At 45.7% G+C, this 24,516-nt stretch overlaps 1 protein-coding gene across 1 annotated transcript; it reads left to right on the top strand.

The window, feature by feature from the left end:
• The first annotated feature begins 7,417 nt into the window (after positions 1-7,417).
• LOC131186290 (zinc finger protein 345-like) lies at positions 7,418-17,517 on the top strand. The gene is made up of 2 exons (XM_058159730.1): positions 7,418-7,623; positions 7,869-17,517. Exons 1-2 carry the CDS (start codon positions 7,615-7,617, stop codon positions 10,080-10,082), a joined length of 2,223 nt encoding a protein of 740 aa, XP_058015713.1. The 5' UTR covers positions 7,418-7,614; the 3' UTR covers positions 10,083-17,517.
• Positions 17,518-24,516: the final 6,999 nt, after the last annotated feature.

The following is a 24,516-nucleotide window of genomic DNA, read 5'->3' as shown; positions in this document are numbered from 1 at the left end:
AGTTTTTCCCTCCAGGAATGTAATGTAAGGTGAAATTAAAGCGGTTAAAATATTGAGCCCAGCGGCTTGTTTAGGTGAAAGTTTTCTAGGAGTTTTAGGGCTTCTAAATTTTTGTGATCAGTCCAAACTTCAAAAGGATGATTTGAACCTTCTAAGAATTGTCTCCATGCGAAGAGCCCAATGAACTGCAAATGCTTCTTTTTCCCAAATAGCCCACCGTCTTTCAGTTTCAGTCAATTTTCGAGAAGTGAAAGCACAAGGTTGTAGTTTATCATCAGCATTGTTTTGGAGTAAAACGGCTCCGACTGCTACATCACTGGCATCTGCTTGTATCACAAAAGGAACATCCATGTCGGGGTGTTTTAAAATAGGTTCAGCGGCAAACAGTCGTTTCAACTTTTCAAACGCTGCTTGACATTCCATTGTCCATTCGAGAGGTAACGATGGTTTGGGTTTTGTATCTCCTTTAGTTTTCAAGAGGTTGGTTATTGGCAAAGCAATTTGAGCAAAGGAGGGGATGAATTGACAATAAAAATTCGCAAATCCTAAAAAACTTTGCAGCTGTTTGTGTGTGCGTGGGGGGGGCCCATTCCAAGACAGCTTTCACTTTCTCTGGGTCCATTTCTAATCCATCCGCTGAAATGTGGTACCCTAAGTAGTCTATTTTCGTTTGATGGAAATCACATTTGGATAGCTTGCAATACAGTTCTGCAGATAATAACTTTTTGAGAACAGCTCTTACTAGTTTAATATGTTCTTCCATTGTTTCTGTGTAGATAAGTATGTCGTCAAGGTAGACAAGAACTCCTTTAAAGAAATGCTGATGGAGTATTTCATTTATCAGTTGCATGAAAACTGCGGGCGCCCTCTGCAGTCCAAAGGGCAGTACTCGAAACTGGAAACATCCTAGCGGACAGTTGAAAGCGGTTTTCCATTCATCCCCCTCCTTTATACGAACTCTGTAGTAAGCCTCTCGTAGGTCCAATTTGGTGAAAAACTTTCCTTTCGCTAGATGTGCTAACATATCTTTCATGAGCGGCATGGGGTATACGTTTTCGGCGCACACGGCGTTAAGGTTTCTATAGTCAATTATCAGATGAAAAGAGCCATCTTTCTTTTCTCGGAACATCACTGGCGCAGCCACATGAGGCCTAGCCGGTTGGATAAACCCCCGCTCTAAGTTTTTGTCTATGAATTTACGTAGCTCCCCCAATTCCTTTTGGGTCATGGGGTAAGCTTTTGGTTTTGGAAGCTTTACCCCCGGAAGGATGTCTATGGCACAGTCAATAGGCCTATGGGGAGGTAGAACGTCTGATGCTTTCTCACTAAAGACTTCTCGCAAGTCCCAGTATTCCTTAGGTATCCTCTCCTCCCCGTCTATCCGTTCGATCATTGCCCCCATCGTATCTTGGAACATGGCCACGGTAGATCCCTCCTTGGTTTCTCTTTTTTTTCCCTTTAGTGTCCTAGAGCGGAAACGTAAGACTCCCGTCCTCCAGTTAATATGGGGGTTCCACTTCTGCAGCCATGACAACCCTAGCAACAGGGGTTGGTCCATCCCTGGGGCTACTATGAAGTTTAGGATCTCGCGATGGTCTCCTATTATCATTTCTATGGGTTCTGTTACGAAATGGGCGGGTCCTCCCCCTGCCACAGAGCCATCCAACTGGGCAAACGCTATGGGCCTACTTAGGATTCTCAGTTTTAGTTCCATTTTCTCTACTAGTTCGGGACTGATCATGCATCTAGTACATCCAGAATCTAGTAGTGCTAACATTTCCCCCTTATTACCCGAAGAGGGTACATGCAGGTTAACTGGCATGTCCAAGGGACCCGTGTCCAACTCACCAGAAGGTCTTCATCGGACTCTGACGTGGTTTTGCTATCATCAGTTTCGGTCGACGCTTCGCAATCCTCCCTGATGGGCGTGCCCTTCTTGGCGACGCCCTCTCCCACTTTTGCCGGCTTTCGCGCCTTAGCAGTTGGTTTCACTGGTTCCTTTTCACCACCAGAGGTCGTCCTTGGCACCAGCTTCACCTGACAGTCGGCTGCTCGGTGGCCTTCTTTTCCACATCTGTAGCACGCAGTCGAATGTTGTCTCCCTCCCTCCGGTCTAGGAGCGTCCCTAGAAGGGCCTCCAGGAGAATGGGCAGGGTACGGTCTTCCAGTGCGCTGTCTTCTGCCACGGTCTTTCACCAGTTCGATTTCCATCTCCGCTGCCAGGGTGTACCAGCCGTACAGCGTGGTTGGAGAGGCTCGTGCCCGGCACAGTTCATAGAGATCTCCATTCAGACCATCTTTGTAAATGTCGACCAGGGTCACCTCTGACCATCCTCTCATCAAGGGAACTAGATCACTGAACTCCTGGTTGTAATCAGCCACCGGCCTTCTCCCTTGCCTGATGGTTTTCATCCGGCCTTTGGCCTTCTGCTCTACTAGGGGGTCCTCGAACCTCCTCCTCAGCACAGTAATAAAATGCTCATAGTTTTGCAGTAAGGGGGAGTGGTTGGTATATAGTGACACAAACCATGCAGCTGCTCTTCCGGTCAAGTTGTGGGTCACAGCTCTAACTTGTGCCGCCTGTGACCAATAATCTTCCCCCCAGTCTATCATGTGGTCATTCACTATCGCCAGGAACAATTCTAACTCCTTGGCATTCCCATCAAATTTCTCTGATATGGGGGAATTTTGGCTTTTCCTTCCCTGCGCAGCCTTGCTTGGTCAGCAGGTGGCGTGACCCCATCCAATTCAGCTGCCTCTGGGAGAGGGTTCGGCTCTGGGCCTTCAGAAATCTCACCGCCCTGGGAATCTCCTCCAGCTGGCCCCTTTGTATTATCTTCCTCCTCTTCTCCTCCCACCTGGAGGACTGAATAGGGATTCATACCTTTGGCGAGCTGCTTGCCTTACTTTCACTTCACAGAAAAGACGCAATGCCTCCTCCAGCTGGAGCTTGTCCCTTATCTCTTCTTCCTCTTTCCAATCTGAAAGTCTCTCCTTCCCCTTTTTTTTTCTTTTTGTCACCCCAGACGGAAGCTCTTCGGTGTTCGGTTTCCACCCTTTCTCTTCCAGTTTTAATTGCTCTATCCACCGAGCTCTGCAATCTTCCAGCTCAGGGTTAAAAGTGTCAGCAGAAATTCCTCCGGACGCCTCCCTCGGCTCAACGGGTGGCTGGCCTTCCATCAAATTTTTCCTGTCGGCCCCCTCGGTATTTTGGTTAAAATCCTGGTTGGTCGACATGCTGTGAGATCCAACTTAATGTCAGGCTGCCTCTGATTATAACTAGGAAAGAATACACCTTGACTTCATTTGCAATAAAGAAAAGTACTTTTACTAATTACAATCTAGATAGCAGCAGTGCAAAGTTGGATCTGAGACAAAATATGGCTAACATATCATATCCCCCCATTTGTCCCTCCTCCTTCAGGAGGTCAGGCTGGTCTGGTCCAATGCCAGCTCCTTCTCGGCCCCCCCGTGGTAATCTTCCTCCGCCAGTCTCTAGCTGTCAATCATCTTAGGAATGCAGTATCTGTTGGAAAAACCCGCGCTCTTAACATTCAGCCGTTAATCACCCCTCCCCCACTGTTATGTCAGCCGACACTCTCAATAGGCCCCTTTCCCTTACCCTATATGGTGCAATGATACATCTCATTTCCTTAACTATTTTACATTACAGAAAGAAGCATTTTACATTCTATCTACTGAATATAAATTGTACAAAAATTATGCGAAGATTGGAGTGGAGGCTGACAGATGGCCAGGCATTCATCTCCAAGGCCTAGCTGACTCTGATGGGGTTCCATCCTGATCCATCCAGGTTTGGATTTTGCAGCAGCTGAGCATGGGAAGCAAGTGCCAGTGATCGTCCAAGAATCTCCTGGCATTCAGGGGCTTCGCTCCCCGGGTTTCTGGTTGGGAGACCCTTCTTTCTGAAGCTGGGATGGCTTGGATGCTACTGTACCAGCCGCCCTGCTGCATGGCCACCTCCCTGCCCGAGCTGGGTTGGCAGTGGAGCTCTCCAGGCTGATGGTCCTGAAGATTGGAGTGGAGGCTGACAGATGGCCAGGCATTCATCTCCGAGGCCTAGCTGACTCTGATGGGGTTCCATCCTGATCCATCCAGGTTTGGATTTTGCAGCAGCTGAGCATGGGAAGCAAGTGCCAGTGATCGTCCAAGAATCTCCTGGCATTCAGGGGCTTCGCTCCCCGGGTTTCTGGTTGGGAGACCCTTCTTTCTGAAGCTGGGATGGCTTGGATGCTACTGTACCAGGCGCCCTGCTGCATGGCCACCTCCCTGCCCGAGCTGGGTTGGCAGTGGAGCTCTCCAGGCTGATGGTCCTGGGGGGCTTCCGTTTTCCATCCCTGGTTCCAGAAGCAATCTAAGAGATCATGGCACTCATGGGCCCATCCCAGATCGTCTCAGCCCTGACTCAGAACAATGGTTGTCACACACTGGTTTGATCTTAGCAGATCAATGGCAATGTGATCTGGTGGGGAATCCATTGTTATCCCCCGTCAAGGTCAGATCATGACTTGGTGGCTGTGAGATTCTGTTATGCCACTCTCCCCTCCTCCTTCTGCAGGCAGACTGGACCCATTCGTAAGGTCTTACTCCAGTGACTGATGGACCCAATGGGTTACAGAGCAGTGGTGGGTTGCTACTTGTTCTCCTGAACCGGTAGTAAAAAAATGTAGTCGCTCGCAGAACCAGTAGTAATAGCTGGCTGGCCACATCCCCGAACCGGTCGCCGGTCACTCACCTCGGCCGCCCTGTTTGTCGCCACCACGTTATTCCCGCACGTGCATCCCATTGCCTTGCAAGTCCAATGGGATGCACATGCGCGAAGAACATGGCGACAGCAGCAGCTTTTTCTGTTGGCACTTTTTGGCGGCCTGCAGAGAAAGCGGCTTTCCAGCAGCGGTCGAAAACTCAGCTTGTCTTCCTGACTCTGGACCAGCCGCCGAGAAAGGTAAGCAGCCGTTGCCGCTCCCCCGCCAATGTTGCCGCTACTGCCTGAAGTTCCCGTTCTGGGTACCGCCACTGCTGTTAAGCACTGTCTCTCGAGCCTCCTGGTCTCACTCTCCTAGACTTTGAAGGAGGGAGGGAGGGAGGGAGGGAGGGAGAGAGAGAGAGAAAGAGAAGGAAAGAAAGAGAAAAAGAAATAAAGGGACAGACAAAGAAGAAAGAAAGAAAAAGGGAGAGAAGAAAGAAACAGAAAGGAAAGAGGGAGAGAGAAAGAATGAAAGAAAAAGAAATAAAGGGAGAAACAGGAAGAGAGAAAGAAGGACAGAGAAAAGAAAGAATGAAAGAAAAAGAGAAAGGGAGAGACAAGAAAAAAGAGAAAGAAGGAAAGAGAGAAAGAGAAGAAAGAATAAAAAAAAAGAAAGGGAGAGACAAGAAAGAAAGAAACAGAAAGACAGACAACGAAAGAAGTAAAGAGAGAGGGAGGGAGAGAGAGAAAAGAGAATGAAAGAAAAAGAGGAAGAGGAAGGGAGAGACGAGAAAGAGATAAAGACAGAGGAAAGAGAAAGGAAGGGAGAGAGAGAGAAAGAAGAGGGAGGAAGGACCACAAACCCTGGCACTAGACTTGGCTTCAGAAGATGCTTTGAAACAGGACAGCAATCTAGGGCTGGAAGGGACCATAGAGGCCATCTAATCCAACCCCCTGCTCCAGCAGGAAACCTTACTTCGTCTAGATTACTTTGGTGCCTCTAACAGAGAGGAAAATTGCCAGAAAGGAGAAGGAGTTTACTAGGACAAGGCTGCCATGCAGAGGGAGGCAGAGATAGTCCTTGCTTGACTTATGACCAGAATTGAGTCCAAAATTTTGGTTGCTAAGCAAGAGCGTTGTTAAGTGAGTTTCACCACATTTTACTCAATCCATGATCTCTCCTGACTCTAACAGTCATGTGGAAGTTAGGGAAGAACATCTGAAGTGTTTGTAGTGTTCTAAACTTCTAAACAGAAGTTATAGTGAAATGTGTGGCAGAAAGTGGACTCTGGGGGTGTTTTTCCAAATTTCCAAAGTGAGGTTGAATGTGTAGTTTTAGAAGAGGTGTGTGTGTACAGTATTATCTATAGTAGATAATGTATCTTTTTGTGTGCCTATACACTCTATGCTATGTAATATGTATCTACACATATGACATATATACCTAGGATTTAATAGTATATTTTGCATGTTCAGTCGGAGTAAATAAATAGACAGGGAAATTGTATCTCCTTGAGACCTGTGAGCTGAGTGACATTGTTGGCCACACCCACCCAGTCACATGACCATCAAGTCACACCCACAAAATAAGCCACGCCCACAGAACTGGTAGTAAAAAAATTAGAACCCACCCCTGTTAAAGAGGGAACTGGGGAAACTCCCCCCCTGGGGGGGGAGGGGGGCTTGCCACATGTCAAAAATCTCATGTCCTGGAACTGAAGGGCAGCCAAAGAGGCAAGTGGATTTTCTGATTTTCCTTTGAAGGCGTTTCGCTTCTCATCCAAAAAGTTCTTAAGGTACTAAAGAACTGAAGAAGGTTCTTGGATGACAAGTGAAACATCTTCAAAGAAAAGCAAATAGTCCAGTTGCCTCTTTTGGGAATAAGATCTGCTTGAGCAGAGGGTTGGACTAGAAGACCTCCAAGGTCCCTTCCAGCTCAGCTGTTCTTATTCTGTTAGCTGAAAAAGGAACTTCCTACATACATCTAAAAACACCTTGAGGACCTCACTGGGTTCCAGCATCAGATCACCTCAGGTATTTACTGCAAAAACAACAGGCAAACGATGTCAAATCTTAAAAGTTGCTCTTTTGAGGAGATGGCCGGGACATAAAAGTTGAAAAACTTATGGAGTTGCTGGCTCAGGATCCCCTCCCAGCCGAGGAGAAGCTGCAGTGCAAGAGAGCCGCAGCACCAGGAACCCCTCCAGCCTTTGGGGCCCAGGATTTCAGGAGGAAAAGCCCCCCAACCCAAGGCGGTGGGGGTCCACCAGCTCTTCAGGGGAGGGGGGCAGAGCTGGGGGGGCTGCCAGGGCCCCAACCTCCCGAGAGGCCACGGAGGGAAAGCTTCGCCTTCCGGGAGGCTTCGGCCTCAGGGGGTCAGCAGAGGCCTCAGGGGGCCACATATTCGGGGGGGTCCTGGAGGGGATTCCCCCCCTGCAGATGGGCAAAGGGGGCTGTGGGGGGGCCAGGAGCTGCAGGGAGGAGCCTGGCCGGAGCCCCCCAGGAGGAAGCGGAGCCCCTTCAGCCCCGCCTGTCTGGGGGCCCCCCAACACCCCCCCGCCTTGCCGAGGGAAGGACCCTGGATGGGGAGGGAGGGAGGGAGGTCGCAGCCCACAAGGCCTCCGACCTCCGCCTGCCTGAATCCGGGGCGGGGAGGCGGGAGAACAGCGGACCCCCAAATTCAAGGGGACCAGAGCAACCCTCGGAACCGCGCAGGCGCCCTCTGGTCGTTGGTGGAAGGCGGACGCCGATTGGTCGCTCTGGGAAGGGCGGCGATTGGCAGGAGGACTCCTTGGGGCGGTTCCTCCACAGGAAAACCTCTAGAGAAGAAAGGGCATGAAGCCTCCACTTCCGGAAACGAAACTGGCAACGAGGGAAGCTCCTGAATCGGCGACGAAAAAGCCCGGATGATGCAGGTTTGCCGCAGGGAATGCTGGGAGTTGCAGTCCGGGAGGGTTTCTCCGGAGAAGGCAGGCCTGGGAGCCCGAGGCCTAGTCTGGCGTGCCGGGGGTGGAGTGGGACGGAGCGCTGGGAAGGAGGAGGCCGTGTCCGCCTCGAGCATGTCCGGAAGGCCCGTGAGAGGCGGAGGCTTCGGCCTGGGCCTCCCCTGCGGGGAAGGGGACGCAGCCGTGACCCGCCTCTCTCTCTCTCTCCCCTGCAGGAGGACGGAGGAGCCCGGCGGGGGAAGGAAGGAAGCGCCGCCCGAGAGGAGGAGGAGGAGGAGGAGAGCGGGCCCCGCGGAGCAGCCCTGCCCGGTCCCGGCGCGGCTTCCCCAGGAGACGGCGGGGAAAGGCCGGGGGGCTCCGGGGCTGCAGGAGGGCTGAGCCCAGGGGGAGGCCGGGAAAGGCGGCTGCCTGGAGGGCGATGCGGGGAGGAGGAAACGGGCGGAGACCCCGAGACGGTCCTGGAGGGCGGAGGCTCCTTCGGAAGACCTGGGAGGCCCCCAAGGATCCAGGAGGGTGGAAAGGAACATCAGTGCCCAGAATGTGGAAAGTCCTTCAAAAGAAATGTAGATCTTCAGAGTCATCGAAGGATCCACACACGAGAGAAACTGTATAAATGCCTGGAGTGTGGAAAGAGCTTCAATTGGAGCAGCAACCTTTATAGACATCAAAGGAGCCATACAGGAGAAAAACGTCATAAATGCCTAGAATGTGGAAAGAGCTTCAGTCAGAGGAGCAGCCTTTATGTACATCAAGGAATCCACTCAGGAGCGAAACCCTATAAATGCCTGGAATGTGGAAAGGCTTTCAATAGCAGAGGAACGCTGTATGGACATCAAAGGATCCACACGGGAGAAAAACCATATAAATGCCTTGAATGTGGAAAGAGCTTCAGTCAGACGGGAAGTCTTTATAGACATCAAAGGATCCACTTTGGGGACAAACTGAATAAATGCCTGGAGGGCGGACAGGCCTTTGGAAGACGTGGAAATCCCCAAAGGATCCAGGAGGGAGGAAAGGAATATCAGTGCCCGGAATGTGGAAAAACCTTCAAAACAAATAGAGGTCTTCAAAGGCATCGAAGGAGCCACTCAGGAGAAAAACCTCACAAATGCCTTGAATGTGGAAAGAGCTTCTTGAGCAGCAGCCTTTATAAACATCAAAGGATACACACGGGAGAAAAACCTTATAAATGCCTTGAATGTGGAAAGAGCTTCAGTCAAAGCAGCCACCTTTATAGACATCAAAGGATCCACTTTGGAGAAAAGCTGAATAAATGCCTGGAGGATGGACGGGCCTTCGGAAGATTCGAGAATCCCCAAAGGATTCAGAAGGAAGGAAAGGAATATCAGTGCCCGGAATGTGGGAAGACCTTCAGAACAAATAGAGATCTTCAAAGGCATCTAACGATCCACTCAGGAGAAAAACCACATAAATGCCTTGAGTGTGGAAAGAACTTCAGTCAAAGCAGCAACCTTTATCGACATCAAAGGATCCACACAGGAGAAAAACCATATAAATGCTTTGAGTGTGGAAAGAGCTTCAGTCAGAGAGGAAACTTTTATGAACATCAAAGGATCCACACGGGAGAAAAACCATATAAATGTTTTGAGTGTGGAAAGTGCTTCAGTCAGAGCAGCAACCTTTATGAACATCAAAGGATCCATACAGGAGAAAAACCGTATAAATGCCTTGAGTGTGGAAAGAGCTTCTGTTCCAGCAGCCGCCTTTATAGACATCAAAGGATCCACTTGGGAGAGAAACTGAATAAATGCCTGGAAGACGGACGGGCCTTCGGAAGACGCAGGAATCCCCAAAGGATTGTGGAGAGAGGAAAGGAATATCAGTGCCCAGAATGTGAAAAATCCTTCAAAAGAAACTACTATCTTCAGAGTCATCGTAGGATCCACACAGGAGAAAAGCCTCATAAATGCCTGGAGTGTGGAAAGAGCTTCAGTTGGAGCAGCAACCTTTATGTACACCAAAGAATCCATACAGGAGAAAAACCGTATAAATGCCTGGACTGTGGAAACAGTTTCAATCAAAGGAACAGCCTTTATAGACATCAAAGGATCCACTTGGGAGAGAAACTGAATAAATGCCTGAAAGATGGACAGGCCTTCGGAGGACGCGGGAATCCTCAAAGGATCCAGGAGGGAAGAAAGGAATATCAGTGCCCAGAATGTGAAAAATCCTTCAAAAGAAACTACTATCTTCAGAGCCATCGTAGGATCCACACAGGAGGAAAGCCTCATAAATGCCATGAGTGTGGAAAGAGCTTCAGTTGGAGCAGCAACCTTTATGTACATCAAAGAATCCATACAGGAGAAAAACCGTATAAATGCCTGGACTGTGGAAAGAGCTTCAGTCAGAGGAGCAGCCTTTATGTACATCAAAGGATTCATTCAGGAGAGAAACCAGATAAATGTTGAAAGGTTTTTCTGAGAATAGAAGTCTTTATAGATGTCAAAGAATCCACCCAATAGAAAAATCATATAACATGTTTTCCCAGCCCGGTTTTTAAGCCTGAGCCTAATATAAGCCCTAGCCAAAATAAGCCCTACTTAAGGGTGGTGGGCATGGACAGCACAGGAGGCGGTAAGCGAGTGTGGGCCAACGGTGTCTGACATCAGCCGCAGCCCAATCAGTACAGTTGTGGCGGAAGAAATGGCGGGGAGGCAGAGGATCTGTACTCACTGCGCAGGCCTTGGGGAAGCAGAGAGTTCGGGCCAGAGCAGTGGGCAGCTGCCAAGGGGCTTATCTTCTCGGAGCGACACTCAGGGAGAGGCACAGTCCAGATGCACTGTGTAGACCGTGAGAAAGCCATTAGTTGGGCCAGAGTTGGCGGTCGGTCTCGGGAGGCTCATCTTCACATATCTCAACTTGCCTGCAGGTTGAACAGCGCATCAGGCTCCAGCTTTCCCTCCACACCTCTGCAGGTGTTGCCGCAAGAAGATGAGCCTCCACCGATTCTCAGGTGCCTCCGGATCACCTGCCTTCTTCCCCACCTCTGCTTCCGCCTGCTGCTTATAGAGGGAATCGACTCACATGGGCTGCCCGCTTAGTATTATCTGCAAATTTGATGAGTCCTCCTATTCCCTCATTTAAGTCGTTTATGAAGATATTGAAGGTTACTGGGCTTAAGACGGAACCTTGTGGTACCCCCCTGCTTCCTTCCCTCCCTCCATGTAGATGGATTACCATTAAGGACCAGCCCTTGAGTGCAGTTTGTCAGCCAGTTACAAATCAATCCATCCAACTCAGTCATGAGTTTCATCCCACCATGATTCAGTAATAGCAACTATATCATATGTACCTTCGTGTATTGGTATTTCAACTTCACCCTTTCTATGGAGCGTTTGTAGATAGGCATTTGAGTCCTTTACGGGTCTTGGGTATATCTCCTACTTTGTATCTGGGTTTTCCATCCTTTCCATCATTCTCTACTTCCCTGTGTTTTTCCTTTTTTTCTTCTGTCTCTTTACTCCCTACCTCCTATTATGATTGTTTATCTAGTGGTTTTCGCTTGGAATCAGGTGCTAGAGGTCTTGAAGATTGGACCCCTTGCCCCCTCAATTTTAGTTTAAAGCCCTTCTGATAAGATGAGCCGGTTATTATTCGAATATATTCTTTCCGGTTCTTGTGAGATTCATTCCATCTCTTGCCAGTAGCCCTTCATCTAAATAATGGAGACCATGGACTAGGAAGCCGAATTTCTCTTGACAACAGCAGTTTTTAAGCCAGTGGTTCGTTTCTAAAATCTCTAGGGGAAGAAAAGACGAGTAATCCGTGGGCTTGATTATTTTAGTACATTTCTCAGTTACATCTTTGATTTTTGCTCCAGAGGGACAACATACCTTCCTAGATTGACTCTTCTGTGTGCAGACTATAGTTTTTATTCCCAAAAGAACTGAATCTCCTATCACCAACATTTGCCTTCTTTCCCCAAAGTGTTCTGACCCAGCCTTAGCAGAACCAAGAAACCGACTCCTTGTCCGAAACCCCCCCCTCTTTATTTAACTCCTGTGAATTAATGGCATTCACACACCAAAAAGTCCAGGCAATAATCCTTCAAAGGGTTAACTAGACCTTATCAGTTCCTTGGGAACTGCAAAGCTGTAAATTAAGTTCTGGCAAATAGTCTCTGAGGCATAACCAAGATAAGCAAATCTTCCGAAAGAAATCCGAATGATTGTCTCCTATGACCACCCCTCTCCTTTCCTTCTCTTAATTCCCCAGCCAGGGAGGGGCCATTCAGCATCCACGTGTGCCTTTCTTCTCGAGTCGACTCCTTGTCCTCAGTTGTTCTGTCCTAACAGCTCTGCACATACGTGCATCTGGAATAATCCCCAGCTGTTCTTCCCCACTGACTCCGAAGGCAGCTGGGAAATGTCAAACTGCCCTGGTTCTATCTCTGCTTCCGATGCAGAGCATCCATCAGAGCCTTCCCCAGAGTTCAGGAGTGGCCCAAATTCCTCCCCAATCTCCTCATCGACCAAGTCTGCCACCAGCTCCGCTGACCGGCCACAACACAATGCTGGATTGTGACTCCTTTTTAAAAACTATTAATGAATGCTCTTTTATAGGGTTCTGCATATTTTCTTGTAAAAGTGACATTTTTCCATTGGTCTTCCACTTTACATTCATATATAGGGTCATTTCCCCCCCTCCAGAAACCTTTCATTCCCTATTGTGTTCAATTTGGATGTATCTGTTTTCTTCTTTTTTTTTTTTGGTCATGTATTTTGATTCTTTAAAAGAAACTATTTGCTCTCTAGTTAATTTTGGTGCAGTCTTCTTGTTTAGGTTGGGGATTCCTGCTTTGTTCATTGAGTTTCAAGATAGAGTTGCTTCCAGACGCTTGACTTTTTCTTCTAGTAATTCATTAAATTTACATTTCATACATAGACCGTTTGAATCTTCTGTGGGCATCAGTTAAACATATGACATGTTTTGCAAGTCACTATAATGTCAGTGTCTCAGGTCCATGATTTTTGTTTGTTTGTTAAGTAATAAAAGTGTCTAAAAACCTATTTTCCCTGTTGCAAAGGGTAAATTTAAGATAGTTTTACTAAGGTTCTGGACGATGCACTATACAGCCCATCTTGGAAGCAGCCAACCAGGATGTCTGCTGGCCAGGCAGTGAACCTGCAAGCCAGGTCACAAAACTCCCGGATGTACTCGGCCACTCCTCTCCATGTGCTTTTCGCCACATGAGATGTCATGCCCGCTTACTATTATCTTCAAATTTGATGACTCGTCCTTCTATTCCTTCTGGTAACCCCCCTGCTTCCTTCCCTCCATGTAGCTGGATGGACCAGCCCTTGAGTGCGGTTTGTCAGCCAGTTAGAAATCAATCCATCCAACTCAGTCATGAGTTTCATCCCACCACAATCAGTAATAGCAACTATATCATATGTATCTTTGTGTATTAGTATTTCAACTTCACCCTGTTTTTTCCCCTAAACTTTGAGTGTCCGTATATAGGCATCTCAATCCTTTATAAGTATTTGGTATGTTGCTTATAACTCCTACTTTGTATCTGGGTTTCCCATCCTTTCCATCATTCTACTTCCTTGTGTTTTTCCTTTTTTTCTTTTTCTTTCTCTTTACTCCCTACTCCTCATGATTGGTAATCCAGTAGTTTTTGCTTGGAATCAGGCTCTATCCCGCCTCAACTTTCTAACTTCAAAATAAAGAACTTTTTCAATCATACATGCTGGCTGAAATTGTACCTTTTCACAACAGATTTCTGTAATTCCTTTTCCCATGTAAACATTCTCCTTTTAATACAATGCCCTTTTCAATGGTTATGCTTAATATGATAGCTTGTTTCACTATCCATGTCTCTGATGTAACCGAGCAGGATTTCTTCCATACAATCAACTGTTTTGTCCTACTGTATGGAGTGTAAAATGAAACCTGAGCCTGTCCTTTGCTCCTTTTTTCATTAAGAGAAACCTCTTTTGCTAGATTACTCTTAAAGTGCCCTTGAATGATCTGCCAGCTCTGTGCCTAATTCAAACAAGTGTGCCGTGGCAGAATCCAGGCGTCAGACCTGCCCCAACCTGGTCCCTTAGGAAAGAAAGACTCTCGACTTCATTGGAATGGTGCAAAAGGTGCCTCTGGTCTTCATCGCCTGTCATTTCCCATCAACAGATGCCCACAAAATTGTATTGTCCATTTGTCCACCTGCCCAATGCCCCTCCAGACAGCAGGACCTGATACTAGGGCTAATTTGGCCTTCATTGTTCCGGGTGTGAAAGTGCTCCTCCCTGCCTCCCTGTTTGATATAATCTAAGTGGGTTTTTCAAATATCAATACCATGTAAGACCATCCCGTTATCTGAAACTAGTCAGATGGCTTCCCTGAATGGTCCCCTTGTCTTCCAGCAGAAACCGCTACAAGAGACTCTCTTTAAATCCAGCAAAGCTTTGTGAGATACTAGCCAGATTCTCAGCATATAGGAGGAGAAGTACATCTAGGCCCAGGGATTGAGGCAGGTGGTAAGGAGGAGATGGTCAGCTGACCTGTCGAGTGGAGGGGCTCCTTAAAGAAGGTGGGGGTCCAAATACAGCCCTGCGAGACTTTTCTGAAAAGGAGGGTTAGCACATTTCATACGATTGCTGAATGAGAAAAACTCTACTGCATTTTCCAAGTTCCTCATAATGATCTCTCGCAAAATGGAATCGAGCTGTACATTTAAAAATAACACATTTGTCCACATTTTGTCTGTGCCATTTTGTTTTTATTTAGAAGGTTAGTCATAAACTCTATACCCAATACATTATGGAAGATCACGTTGTGGATGCCATTTAGTTCAGCCAGTGTCAACTAGTTTGACAGTAAATTGAGATTATTTGAATTTGGTTATATAAAAAGGTACCCTTTTTGTTGCAACAGGTGGATTTGATCGTTCATCTTGTCCTTCTCACGCTCACTTGCAAATAAGATGGATGAAATACTCTTAAACAAATACTATTCTGATTTTCGCAATTCAGCAGTCCTATGCTTCTCTGAAACCTGGTTAAATGAATCAATTGAAAATAGCAGCCTGAACATTCCAGGGTTTCAGATTGAACGATCAGACAGGGTTCCAGAAACATCTGGTAAAAAGAAAGGAGGAGGCTTATGCCTATATATTAACAGCAACTGGTGTCAAGATTTTAAAATAATTTACAAATTCTGTGACAACAATTTAGAGACTTTAATTATCAACTGCAAACCTTACTATTTGCTTCGTGAATTTTCCTCATTTCTTCTAATTGCTGTTTATGTCCCACCACAAGCCTGTGTAAACAAGGCATTACGAACTCTAGCTGACCAAATCATGGAGGCTGAAGCCAAACACCCTGATTCACTGGCCATTGTTTTGGGAGATCTAAACAAGGCAAACTTAAGGCAAGAGGTACCAAAATACTTTCAGCATGTCAATTGTCCCACCAGAGGCAAGAATACTCTAGACCATTGCTACACAACACTAAAAGATGCTTATCGGTCTTTACCACGTGCAGCTGTAGGACACTCTGATCATTGAATGATTCACCTTGTACCTGCTTACAGGCAAAGACTTAAAACCACAAAACCAGCAATTAAATCAGTGAAGACCTGGACGGAGGAGGCAAAATTAAAGCTGCAGGCATGTTTTGACTGCACTGATTGGAATATCTTTGAAGATACCTCTTCAGACCTGGATGAACTCACAGATACTGTAACATCATATATCAGCTTCTGTGAAGACCTATGTGTACCTACAAGGAACTTGCGAATATATAGTAACAACAAACCTTGGTTCACACCTAAACTTAAGCAGCTATGACATTCCAAAGAGGAAGCCTACAGAAAAGGTGATAAAATGCTGTACAATCAGGCCAGAAATGCACTAACAAGGGAGATCAGAGCAGCAAAAAGAAGCTACTCTGAAAAGCTAAAGAATCAGTTTTCAGCAAATGAACTAGCAAACATGGAAAACTCTTAAAAATATCACCAGCTATGGCAAACCTCCTTCCCAGGCTGAAGGTAATCAACAACTGGCAGATGACCTGAATGAGTTTTACTGCAGGTTTGAAAGGAAACTACAGCCACCTATCTCCACAACCCCCATCTCAGACACACCAACAACAGCCAAGCCTCCTACAACTGACCCCATTTCATTGGGTTCACAACCCCTAGTGATCACAGAAAAGGAAGTGCAGGACCTATTTCACAGACAAAAGCCAGGAAAATCTCCTGGCCCAGACAAGATAACTCCTTGCTTAAAAGTCTGTGCTGACCAATTCGCCCCATCTTCACCCATATTTTCAATGAATCACTAGAGATGTGCTCTGTTCCTTCTTGCTTCAAACGCTCTACCATCATCCCAGTGCCGAAGAAGCCCACCATCAAGGAACTGAATGACTACAAACCAGTTGCTTTAACATCTGTAGTCATGAAAACCTTTGAAAGGCTAGTGCTTTCCTACTTGAAAACCATCACGGATCTGCTGTTAGACCCCTTGCAATTTGCATACCGAGCAAATAGATCAACAGATGATGCTGTTAATATGGCTCTACACTACATCCTACAACATTATGAGTCTCCAAAGACCTATGCAAGGGTCCTTTTTGTAGACTTTAGTTCAGCATTCAATACCATCATTCCAGACATTCTTCTAACTTAGCTAAACCAGCTACAGGTACCAGAACAGACTTGTAAGTGGATCACAAGCTTCCTAACAAACAGGAAGCAGCAGGTGAAGCTAAGTAAGATCACATCAAATACCTGTACAATTAGCACAGGACCCCCCCAAGGCTGTGTGCTCTCCCCACTTCTCTCTTTATACAATGACTGCATCTCCAACGTTCCATCTGTTAAGCTACTGAAGTTCGCAGATGACACAACAGTGATCGGTCTCATTCAAGACAATGACGAATCTGCATATAGACGAGAGGTCGAACAACTAGCCTTGTGGTGCAACCAAAACAATCTGGAACTAAACACACTCAAAACCGTAGAAATGGTGGTAGACTTTAGGAGAAACCCTCCCATACTTCCACCTCTCACAATACTAGACAACACAGTATCAACAGTAGAAACCTTTAAATTTCTAGGTTCTATCATATCGTAAGTTCTAAAAGGGACAGCTAACATCAAAAATATCATCAAAAAAGGACAACAAAGAATGTTCTTTCTGTGCCAACTCAGTAAGCTCAAACTGTCCAAGGAGCTGCTGATTCAGTTCTACAGAGGAATTATTGAGTCTGTCATTTGCACCTCTATAACTGTCTGGTTCGGTTCTGCAACCCAACAAGAAAGACACAGACTTCAGAGGATAATTAGAACTGCAGAAAAAATAATTGCTATCAACCTGCCTTCCATTGAGGACCTGTATACTGCACGAATCAAGAAGAGGGCCGTGAAAATATTTACAGATCCCTCACATCCAGGACATAAACTGTTTCAACTCCTACCCTCGAAACGACGCTATAGAGCACTGCACACCAGAACAACTAGACACAAGAACAGTTTTCCCCCGAAGGCCATCACTCTGCTAAACAAATAATTCCCTCAACACTGTCAAACTATTTACTAAATCTGCACTACTATTAATCTTCACATCGTTCCCATCACCAATCTCTTTCCAGTTATGACTGTATGACTGTAACTTTGTTGCTGGCAATCCTTATGATTTATATTGATATATTGACCATCAATTGTGTTGTAAATGTTGTACCTTGATGAATGTATCTTTTCTTTTATGTACACTGAGAGCATATGCACCAAGACAAATTACTTGTGTGTCCAATCACACTTGGCCAATAAAAAATTCTATTCTATTCTATTCTATTCTCTGAAACTTGTGAAATAGTATTTGAGGGGATCAAACTGGGCCCAGTATTTATCGTGGTGGCTGGGGGGGGGGCAACTGATAGGCCAGCTCTTCTCAACACTGCCACACTTGGGAAATTTGAATGTGGGTCTTAGGTCCCATGGAGAGAGTAGCGTTGTGTGAATCGAATCAACATTTTCTGGGCTGGCCAAGATACCTCAAGTTCTAGAGCATCTTGGCCAGACTACATGGGCAGGTTATTGTGAGGCTCTAATTTGGGGAGAACTAGTGCCCCAACTTGACAGGGAGGCTAGGAGTGGCACTCCAAGGAAGAGCTGCCACTGAGCATCTCTGGGCTGCTGGACTCCTGAGGGCCAGCGTGAAAAGGGCCAGTGTGAGGGCCAGTGTGAAAAGCTATTCCTTGCTGGCCCCTTTACTGTCTGTGGTGGACTTGCTGCTCTGATCTACTTCCAGCTCAAAAACCCAGAAGGCTTTGGCAGCCCCTCCAGTAAAGATGGCAGTTGGGTCCTTCAAAGGGGGCCTCTGAGCTCGCTGGGGGTTCTTTGGCAGGTACACGGGCCCTTGGACTATGGGGGCTGGAAAACACAGGCTGGCTGGGTGGCTGGTGCAGGAGGGAACAGCTTCATTGTCCCCATCTGCGGCTTCCTGGCCTTATACCTTTGTTTGGTCCTGGTGAATCCCAGGTCAGGGAAATAAAGATCCCAAATTATCCAAGACGATTGATGAGATGTCAGCTGGCCAGGCAAGAATCTCTGAGGCCTGTCAGAGATGTGTCCACCCAGGTTTAGGATTTTGTAGCAGCTGAGCCTCTGGGCATGGGAAGCAACTGGCAGTGGTCGTCCAAGAATCTCCTGGCATTCAGGGGCTTTGCTCCCCAGGTTTCTGGTTGGGAGACCCTTCTTTCTGAAGCTGGGATGGCTTGGATGCTACTGTACCAGGCGCCCTGCTGCATGGCCACCTCCCTGCCCGAGCTGGGTTGGCAGTGGAGCTCTCCAGGCTGATGGTCCTGGGGGGCTTCCGTTTGCCATCCCTGGCTCCAGGAGCAATCTAAGAGATCATGGCACTCATGGGCCCATCCCAGATCGTCTCAGCCCTGACTCAGAACAGTGGTTGTCACACACTGGTTTGATCTTACCAGATCAATGGCAATGTGATCTGGTGGGGAATCCACTGATATCCCCAGTCAAGGTCAGATCATGACTTGGTGGCTGTGAGATTCTTTTACGCCACTCTCCTCCTTCTGCAGGCAGACTGGACCCATTCGTATGGTCAGTGATTGATGGACCCAATGGGTTACAGAGCAGTGGTGGGTTGCTACCGGTTCACACCGGTTCGGGAGAACTGGTAATAAAAAAATGTAGTCGCTCGCAGAACCGGTAGTAATAGCTGGCTGGCAACGCCCCCTCACTAGTCGCTCGTCCCGGCCACCATGTTCATCGCTGCCATGTTCTTCACGCACAAGCCTCACATTGCCTTGCAAGTCCAATGGGATGCACATGCGCAAAGAACATGGCGACAGCATATTTTTCTGCTGGCACTTTTTTGCAGCCTGCAGAGAAAGCAGCTTTCCAGCAGTGGTCGAAAACTCAGCTCGCCTTCCTGACTCTGGACCAGCTGCCGAGGAAGGTAAGCAGCCGTTGCCACCACCATTGTTGCCACTGCCGCCACCTGCAGCTCCCCGCCTGAAGCTCCCATTCTGGGTGCCACCATCGCTGTTAAGCACTTTTTCTCGGGCCTCCTGATCTCATTCTCCTAGACTAGGAGGGAGGGAGGGAAAGAGAGGGAGAGAGAGAGAAAGAAAGAAAGTGAGAGAAGAAAGAGAAAGAGAAGGAAAGAGAAGAAGAGAAATAAAGGAAGAGACAAGAAAGAAAGAAAAGAAAATGAAAGAGAAAAAAGAGAGAGACAAAAAATGAAAGAAAAAGAGACAAGAAAGAAAGCGAAGGAAAGAAAAAGAGACAAAGAAAGAAGGAAAGAGGGAGAGAAAAGAGAATGACAGAAAAAGAGACAAAGAAAAAGAGAAAGGGAGAGAAAGAGATGAAGAAGAAAGAGAAAGGAACAGAGAGAGAAAGAAGAGGAAGGAAGGACCACAAACCCTGGCACTAGACTTGGCTTCAGAAGACACTTTGAAACAGGACAGCAATCTAGGGCTGAAGGGACCATAGAGGCCATCTAATCCAACCCCCTGCTCAAGCAGGAAACCTTACATCGTCTACATTATTTTGATGCCTTTAACAGAGAGGAAAATTGCCAGAAAGGAGCCTAGGACAAGGCTGCCATGCAGAGGGAGGCAGAGATAATCTTTCTTTTTTTTTTTATTCAAAAAGTTTTACAGAAATTTTTTTTTCCCTTTCCCCCCACCTCCCCTCCCCCCTCCCTTCACAACCCCCCTCCCCCACGACTTCCCGGAACGAGCACAAGGTATAGTTAAAAATAAAACAAACATATGCTAAAAAATTTTCGTCCCAACTTAATTATACCCCTACAATCATCCATTCCTAACTTCCCCCGAAAACAATAAAAAATAATACATCATAATCATTCAAAAACAGTCTGATAACTCTTAGTCTGATATCTACTTTGAATATAGTCAATCCATTTTTCCCATTCCTTTAAGTATCTTTCTTGCGTATTGTCCTTCAAAAAGGCTGAAATCTTCGCCATCTCAGCCAAATTGGCAACTTTCAATATCCATTCTTCTATTGTAGGTACTTCTTTTTTCTTCCAGTATTGTCCTATTAGTAATCTTGCTGCTGTTATTAAATTTAAAATCAATTTAGTCTCAATTACTGTACAGTCCGTAATAATTCCCAACAAAAAAAATTGCGGCAGGAACTTTATCTTCTTTTTCAAAACATTTTGTAAAATCCACCAAATTTTTATCCAAAAGGCCTTTATATCCTTACAAGTCCACCAAATATGAAAATATGTAGCATCATCACAATTACATCTCCAACATTTTGCTTGCATATCTGGGTACATACACGATAATTTCTTAGGATCTAAATGCCATCTATAAAACATTTTATAAAAATTTCCTCAGATTCTGTGCCTCATGAATTTAACATTTCTAACCCAAATTTTTTCCCAAGTTTCCAATAATATTGGCTCCTGAAAATTTTGTGCCCACTTTATCATACAGTCCTTTACCAAGTCCCTTTCAGAATCTATTTCAAGTAACACATTATACAATCTCTTTATATGCTCCTGAGACTGATTTCTAATTTGCTTTACCAAATTTCCCTCGTTCTGCTCTATACCAATTTTCTGATCTTCCTTCCATCTAGCACGTAGTTGCTCATATTGAAACCAAGTATAATTTTTCCTTCTTCTTTTATACGTGCAGAGATTTTAATTGCAAATTACCTCTTTCAGTATACAAAAGATCTTTATATGTAATCATTTCCTGATTCTGTTCTATATTTATATTCTCTATTGTATGTCTAGGACTTGCCCATATAGGAACCTTATAATTTAGTTTGTAAGAGTATTTTTTCCAAACACGCAGAAGAGCAGTTCTTAACACATGATTTTTAAAGGCCTTATCCACTTTTTTGTCATAAATTAAATATGCATGCCATCCATATAGCAAGTCATAACCTTCTATATTCAAAATTCTTTCCTCCGTTAAATTAAACCAATCACTTATTACAGAGAGAGCAGCTGCTTCATAGTATAATTTAAAATTGGGCATTTTTAAACCTCCCCTTTCCCGAGAATGTTGAATTATTTTCATTTTAACCCTAGCTTTTTTACCTTCCCATATAAATTTATTAATTCCCTTCTGCCATTCCTCAAGATTCTTATCTTTCTTAATTATTGGTATCATCTGAAAGAGGAATAAAAATCTAGGTAAAAAGAGATAGTCTTTGATGTATGACCAGAACTGAGCCCAAAATTTTGGTTGCTAAGCAAGAGCGTTGTTAAGTGAGTTTCACCACATTTTACTCAATCCAGGATCTCTCCTGGCTCTAACAGTCATGTGGAAGTTAAGGAAGAACATCTGAAGGTGTTTGTAATGTTCTAAATGTACAGAACTTATAGTTAAATGTGTGGCAGAAAGTGGACTCTGGGTGTGTTTTTCCAAATGTAGTGAGGATGAATGTGTATAGTTTTAGAAGAGGGGTTTGTGTGTGTGTGTGTGTGTGTGTGTGTACATACAGTATATAGCCATAGTAGATAATGTATCTTTTTGTGTACACTATACGATGTAATATGTATCTACACATACATATGAACCGCCCTGAGTCCTTCGGGAGAAGGGCGGTATAAAAATCTAAATAAATAAATAAATAAATAAATAAATAAATAAATAAATAAATATAGCATATATACCTAGGATTTAATAGTATATTTTGGATGTTCAGTCGGAGTAAATAAATAGACAGGGAAATTGTATCTCCTTGAGACCTTTCAGGAGAGGCCAGGCACTCTCTACCTTTGACCTGACAGCAAGTTGGCCACGCCCACCCAGTCACATGACCACCAAGCCACACCCACAAAATAAGCCACGGCCACAGAACCTGTCGTAAAAAAATTTAGAACCCTCCCGTTAGAGGGAACTGGGGGGGGGAAGGAAGGGGGGGCTTGCCACATGGTCCTGGAACTGAAGGGCAGCCAAAGAGGCAAGTGGATTTTCTGATTTTCCTTTGAAGGCGTTTCGCTTCTCATCGAAAAAGTTTCTTTGGTACTAAAGAACTGAAGAAGCTTCTTGGATGACAAGTGAAACATCTTCAAAGAAAAGCAAATAAAGTCCAGTTGCCTCTTTTGGGAATAAGATCTGCTTGAGCAGAGGGTTGGACTAGAAGACCTCCAAGGTCCCTTCCAGCTCAGCTGTTCTTATTCTGTTAGCTGACAAAGGAACTTCCTACATATGTCTAAAACCACCTTGAGGACCTCACTGGGTTCCAGCATCAGATCACCTCAGGTCTTTACTGCAAAAACAAGAACAGGCAAATGATGTCAAATCTTAAAAGTTGCTCTTTTGAGGAGATGGCCGGGACATAAAAGTTGAAAAACTTATGGAGTTGCTGGATCAGGATCCCCTCCCAGCCGAGGAGAAGCTGCAGTGCAAGAGAGCCGCAGGACCAGGAACCCCTCCAGCCTTTGGGGCCCAGGATTTCAGGAGGAAAAGCCCCCCAACCCAAGGCGGTGGGGGTCCTCCAGCTCCGGCGCATTTCAGGGGAGGGGGGCAGAACTGGGGGGGCTGCCAGGGCCCCAACCTCCCGAGGGGCCACGGAGGGAAAGTTTCGCCTTCCGGGAGGCTTCGGCCTCAGGGGGTCAGCAGAGGCCGAGGGGGGCCACATATTCAGGGGGGTCCTGGAGGATTTCCTGCAGATGGGCAAAGGGGCTTTGGGGGTCAGGAGCTGCAGGAGGAGCCTGGAGGCCTCGGAGGAGCCTGGCGGAGCCCCAGGAGGAAGGGCCTTCAGCCTAGCCTTTCCAACGCCTTGCCGAGGGAAGGACCCTGGATGGGGGAGGGGAAGGAGGGGGAGGGTCGCAGCCCCAAAAAGGCCTCGGACCTCCGCCTGCCTGAATCCGGGGCGGGGAGGCGGGAGAACAGCGGACCCCCAATTCAAGGGGAGCCCCCCACCTCAGCTCCGCCTGGGACAGAAGTGTCTGACCCTCTGGCTCGTTGGGGGAAGGCCAGTGTCGGCTGGCGGCCCCCAGGGGTAGGGCCTTCTCTGTGGGAGCATCGACGCTCTGGAATGAACTCCCCCCTGGCCTACGTCAAGTGCCTGATCTTCGGACCTTCCGTCGTGAGCTAAAAACATACTTATTTATTTATTTATTTTGTTCAAAAAAGTTTTATTTTGACATTCTTATCCAATAACATATCCAATAACATATTTAATGTACCATCATATACAATTAATCGGATCTGCCCGGTCACCACCTCCTTCCTTTTCCTTTTACTCTCCTTCTCTACCTTCTTCTACTTTCCATAACCATCCTCCCCCTCTCTTATCTACATCCTCTCCTCTTTCCTCCCTACTCCTTTCTTCTCCCTCTTCCTCTCTTCCTTCCTTTCCTCCTCCTCCTCTTCTCTTTCCTCCTTCTCTCTTCTACTTCCTTCTTTCCCATCATTCTAAAGTAGTAGCCAGGCAGGTCCGATCTTACATTAATTATACATCTTCAATCATCTTTGTACATTAACTATCAATCCATTTTCTACCCCCCTCCCTTCCCTTCCTCCCCACCCCCAGGACTTCCGAGAACCGAATACAGGGTATAAAACTAACAACAAAATTAAAATCTAGCACAAATCATAATCCATAGTCATTCCTTAAAACCTCCACTCCTTCCAAAGACAAAGAAGATACTTTTCTTCCAATCCATTATATATCAGACCATTCCACTCCTAGAGTTCTCAAAGTTTCCGATTGAGTTAGTGTTTATTCTTGAATAAAGTACATAGTTTTTAATATCCAACCTTCATCAATCAATATCAAAACAACGCTCCATCTTCCAATATTCACCAAGGGTTCTTCTAAAATGTCTTTCTTCCTAAGCAGTCTCTCAAAATAGTTCATATTTCCAACTTAGTTTCTTTAATTTTTCTGTCCAACCTTCAAGGGTAAGCAATAGTCCATCTTTTCACATCTTTAACATTTATATATACAACAAATAATATTACAAATATCCAAAGTATCAATTGTAATAATTAAAATCTTCACTTTACCTTACTTATATCAAATAACATTATTAAAATTACACCTATAACTTATCCAAAATATATCTATTATAACAATTACATTCTAATTAACATTACATCCATCTCTTAAATATAATATTTAATCCAAATTCCTAAATTTTACTATCTATCCTCCAAAATTAAACAATATTCCATCTTCCTATTCCTTTATACCTTAAATATATCAAATAGTACCCTAAAATTACACATTTATATCCACAATAAATCATTTACAAAATTAACCATAATCATATATAATAAAGTTAAACATTCTCCTCCTTCTTCTGTCTTACATTTTCACCATCTATTCACCATTCAACTTAACATCTGTTAACAAAGAATTCCCAAT

This window comes from Ahaetulla prasina, chromosome 16, assembly GCF_028640845.1.
Source record: "Ahaetulla prasina isolate Xishuangbanna chromosome 16, ASM2864084v1, whole genome shotgun sequence".
Classification (NCBI taxonomy): domain Eukaryota; kingdom Metazoa; phylum Chordata; class Lepidosauria; order Squamata; family Colubridae; genus Ahaetulla; species Ahaetulla prasina.
Note: the sequence above shows the minus strand (reverse complement) of the source record. Positions and strands in the feature narration are given on the sequence as shown.